The 4835-nt window shown below is 31.2% G+C and overlaps 1 protein-coding gene across 1 annotated transcript; it reads left to right on the top strand.

Annotated features, from left to right (window-relative positions):
- The first annotated feature begins 1725 nt into the window (after positions 1-1725).
- On the top strand, positions 1726-4514 carry LOC109220608. Its single transcript, XM_019385067.1, has 4 exons — positions 1726-1872; positions 2871-3080; positions 3207-3270; positions 3774-4514. The coding sequence occupies exons 2-4, from the start codon at positions 2914-2916 to the stop codon at positions 4083-4085; spliced, it is 543 nt and encodes a 180-aa protein (XP_019240612.1). The 5' UTR covers positions 1726-1872; positions 2871-2913; the 3' UTR covers positions 4086-4514.
- Positions 4515-4835: the final 321 nt, after the last annotated feature.

Raw genomic sequence — 4835 nt, 5'->3', positions numbered from 1 at the left:
CTGTGCTAATTTCCAGAAATTTAATGAAAGCTTTTTCATTGCTTTTCGATAATATTAATTGCTCTCTAATCTTATTTTCAGTAGGAAAATAGGTGGAAAAGGAGAAAGGAAGGTTGTCTTCAATACTTCTTGCAGTGTTAGCTAAGAAATTGGGCATCTTTACTCTTTATGTTAATGATGACGTAATAGGGGTGGTTACTTATGTTTACATGTAATGTAAACGCCCAAAAGTAAAGGTAATTATGTTTATGATTAATGATAAATTTCACTTTTCTGCATAATTACTTGTGAAATTATATAAATAGTAAGTAAAATTATACTAAGAAGTAAGAATCCTCAAATAAGTACCTACTTATTATTCGATGTCAAGCATATGAGCCATGCCAATTGCTAATTTCTTGTTAAGGTTTAGGGTTAATCATCTCGATTAGCTATATAAGCTAATTGAAGAGAATACAATGACATACTACCCATGGATATGATAGAATAATCCGATAGATGCAATTCTTCTATCTTTTATTAGAAGTTATGACTTCAAATTTCAAGAACGAAAAAGTTTCTCGAGAGTGGAGAAATCTTTAACGTTGAATTTTATATATACGTATGAAAAATAAGTATATATAAATAAAATTAAATATACATCTAAGATAAATTTTCTCATTTAAAAAATCATGGCATTTAAATTCAAAACTCGCTAATACTACAGGAATTATCTTAACTCCCATTTGGTAATAGATTTTGACAATTTTTTTTTTTTTTTTTTTTTTGAAAATATTGCTTTTTCATGGAATATGATCAATTTTTGATAAAAAATTAATTTTTTTTCAAGTTTCCAAAATATAATTTGGGATAATATTTGGGTGAATACACTTCTTCCACCGACAAAACCTCAATTTTTTTTAAAATAAAATACGTTTCCAAACACAACTTTAATTTCTAAAAATTATTTTTCAATAGAATTTAAAAAAATCCATTTTTTAATTTTTTTTTAAATTTCAACTAAATATATATTGAGACTTTAGATTAATATATGTCATGCTTCCATTTGGCCGAAATATAAAGCCGCATTCTCAATGCCGGTTTGCCAAGCAATAAAACGACGGCGTACCCTGACATGTCACGTGGTATCTTCTGACGGAGAGTACAAAGCTTATGTACCCATTAGCGGTTAGAATTGAAGTTAGGACTAAATCGGTTAGCTAAAAGGTCGATAACTCGAAATATATTTTTAAATTTAAGTCGATAAGAATAAATGATAAACGAAATTAAATTAGTTCGGAGTGGGTACGAAATACGATGAGATTTCTCAAGCACCGCCTGCATGACCCCATTAAAATATTAGTAAATTAAAATTCTATTTTCGTAGGAAACAAAAATGAAAAAAATTGAATTATTCGAATGAAACTAATTTCATTTGCAAGCCAAACAGTATATATAAAATATATATTATATTTTTTATTTATATAATTTATATATAAAAAATATAAAATATATATTTTATCGATTATTATTTTTAAAAATAACTAAATATATATATTTTTAATAAAGCAACTATTTATTGCTTTTCTCTCCATTAATTTCATTTTAAAATACATTTTGCAGGTGTTGCAGATCTTGCCTCCCCATACGCCGAATTTTCTCTCTCATATTTTTTTTTAAAATACTTTAATAATATGAAGTTATGATATTTTTCTCTCTCATTTGATGTTGTATAAAAAGTCAGAGAGTTCCTCCTTATTATTCTTCGTTACTCTTGTCTATTAAGACTTGGCCGTTTCTTCTTTATCTTTCTCTCTTTGTTATTTCTTCTTCTTTGAATCCTCCTTTCAGAGGAACCCAAGTTTTTTCGCTTTTCCTGTACAGCTCCCTCAGGTAAGCTCCTCTCTCTCTGTCTCTCTCTGCGTGTGTGTGCGTGTGTGTGTGCTGAAGTTTCAATTTTTCGAGCTGTTCTGAAATGATTAATTTCTCTATACTTCATCAGAAAATGATTCATGTCTCTATACTACAGAATTTCAGTTTCGTTGTTTAGCTATTAGTTTTTGTTATAATTTCTGAGCTGATTTTTCTCTCTCAATTTTTTATATCTTATTTGAAGATTTTTATGAGTTTTACTAATTATTTTGTTGAAGAAATTGCTTTTCAACTTTTTTTTTCCTGAGCTTATGTGTTTATGTAAATAGAGCTTGACGATTTTTTGTAAAATATGTGGAAAATCAAATAGTTTGAGCTGTTTTTCCGAAGTAAATCTAAATAACTTAGCTGCTAATACATGAATTTTTGTGTCGCAATAATTTTTGTGGAAATTGTTTTGTAATTTCTATGCTTGATTCGTTAAACTGAATTTTCGTCTGTTGCGCTTACCTTAATTTGTTGAAAATCAAAGAGTAAGCGTAGATCTGTGAAGAACTAAGAAGATTTCTGATTTTTCAGTCGAATAGATGTCTAATTAATCCACAAAATTTTTGAATTCACAAACATGTTTATCAATTAATCACGTGTTTTAGAAGACCTTTGATTTTTGCTCTAAATACTGATTTTTCTGGCTGCTTCCTTGTTGTCTCAACGAAAAGGTCAAAAATCCCTCGCCTTCGTATCTCCGCCTCACTATTCCTTTAATCATTTGTCCAGATCTGTAAAAAAATTCTTCACATAGCTCGTTTAGTTTTTATAATTACCAGTATTTTAATTTCAATTAGCTAATTCATAGTTCAGATCTATAAATTTTTCATATGAAGCTCTTAAAAGTCCTTTTCTTTTTTCGAAGCAGGTGTTTTTTCACTCAGAGTAATTTCGGTAAATCTTTGTTATTTTAGATCCATAAAATTTGTCTGCGAGCTCTAACTTGAAATTCCTTTTTTTTTTAAAAGCAGGTGTTTTTTTAGTTAGATCTAATTATTATCAAGCTAGAGAGAGATGAATCACTGTGCAATTCAACAAGGTGCTTTCGCCGCTTGTGAAGATATGTGGAGTTCAATTTCTGATAATAAAAAGGAAGCCGTTGTTTGCCCTAAGCCTCGGCGTCTCGGCCTTTTGAACGCTACTGTAAATGAACCTTTCAGACCTCTCAGATGGCATGTTAGGTAACATTTCTGTCGCTAATTGCTTTTATTTCTTAATGATTTAAAAAAAACTCGTGTAGCTTTGTTTTTTGACTAAAAGTTATGTTTCTATTATTTATTTATTTTTTAAATTTTTGGTTACAACAGCCATCAGCAAGAGTTGTGTGATTCAAGAGCTGGAGCTGATCTATTGGATATCATCCTCTCAAAGGTGAGTTTGTTCAGTGCTTTTGTGTAATAAATAAAATATATAGAGGCAGATCATGATTTGAACTTTATAGATTCCGGGTGTAACTCAACTCACTTATCATTTGAGTTATTGGGTCGAAATTTAATATTTCTTACATATTTAGGAGATTTCTTATATATAGAGTCTGAGCAAAAGTTATTTGATTTGGTTTTAACCCATGGCTTATTATACTGTACATCTTTGTTGTTCCTGTGGAGTTCATCTATTTGACAAAAGTGAAGAATCAAAATAAGGTTTTCTGGTAATACGAATGAGAAACTTTGTGGACATATTGAGAAGGGCTTTTGTCAAGGGTGTGGGCACCATGTAGTTGTCTGTGTTAGGTGTTGGGTTGTGAAGTTGTTCATCCTATTCTATAATTGAGTGGCTTAGAATAAATTGACGTGTCTTATTAATTTGACTAACTTCTATATCTAGTCATATGATGCATATGTGCTGATTATTTGTTATGAAAATTGTTACAGGGTGGTGGTGCGGATCAATCATCTGCACAAGTAGCCTCGTCGCCCCCATTTTTTTGTGGGTCACCGCCGGGCAGAGTATCTAACCCATTAATTCAAGATGCACGATTTGGGGATGAAAAGGTCATGACCCCAGTTTCACCACGGGCTATTCCCATACCTTCCGGACTGGCTGCTTCGTCCCCATCTGCGTCCGCCAGGAAACATGGCGGATGCGTGAGGGCGAATTTTGGCAACAATCCGGCTGTTAGAGTTGAGGGTTTCGATTGCCTCGACATGGATCGTCGCAACTGCAGCATCCCTGCCCTGGCTTGAACGAACCCTTTGAGAAAAGTAAATATAGAGGTAATTTGAAGTTTTACACGAAGGAGAGTATAATCCACTTTTGGTTTAGCAGCAGCAGGAGAAAAAGATCCCTTTTGCCTAGTGTAAATATGTTTAAAAGGGTCTGTATGTAGTGTTGTCTTGTTGTCTGCAAGTAAATGAGAGTTTATGTTTTTATTAACCTAAGTAAATAATTATGAGAAAAAATTAGGAGTATTTTAGTGAGGTGGGTGAGTCATGAGGGAAAAAGCCCTCTTGCAATGGGTGTAAAGTATGAAATTAGACATGGAGGAGGAAATTTTTATTAGGATTTGTATCCATTTTGGGGTCGTTTGTGAAATGTCAATATGGGCGGCTTTGATGATGAAAAAAATTTTGTTTAAAAAAAAAGAAAAAACCCTTTTAGTTGTTGAGTGGAGTCATCGGTGTAGTCAATTCACTTTTGTAAATACTAGTATCTATAAACGTCCGTTGCACGTTAATAATGGCACATAATGGTTTAAATATTTATTTAGATGAAGGAATAATAAAATTTAATTAATGAGTAAATTTTTATATATATAACAATTATCTAAATACTGAAAAATATTAGTACATTAGCATAATTCGTGAATTCAAAATGAAGGGACATCATTAAAACTTACATAAATGATCAATTTTAGTCATGTTAAGTAGATAATTATGTATTGTAGTTTAAAGGTATCGAATGTAATGGTATTTTATCGAACACTTTTTTATAGA

This window comes from Nicotiana attenuata, unplaced genomic scaffold, assembly GCF_001879085.1.
Source record: "Nicotiana attenuata strain UT unplaced genomic scaffold, NIATTr2, whole genome shotgun sequence".
In the NCBI taxonomy this organism is placed as follows: Eukaryota; Viridiplantae; Streptophyta; class Magnoliopsida; order Solanales; family Solanaceae; genus Nicotiana; species Nicotiana attenuata.
The sequence above is the reverse complement of the archived record's forward strand: the minus strand, read 5'-3'. Positions and strand labels throughout refer to the sequence as shown.

What these genes read in the sequence shown, in the direction of transcription:
- LOC109220608 (XM_019385067.1), top strand. Translation starts at nt 2,914, where the DNA reads ATGAATCACTGTGCAATTCAACAAGGTGCTTTCGCCGCTTGTGAAGAT. An exon ending in CCTCTCAGATGGCATGTTAG is followed by an intron (nt 3,081 to 3,206) that starts GTAACATTTCTG and finishes TGGTTACAACAG; the next exon opens with CCATCAGCAAGAGTTGTGTG. An exon ending in TGGATATCATCCTCTCAAAG is followed by an intron (nt 3,271 to 3,773) that starts GTGAGTTTGTTC and finishes AAATTGTTACAG; the next exon opens with GGTGGTGGTGCGGATCAATC.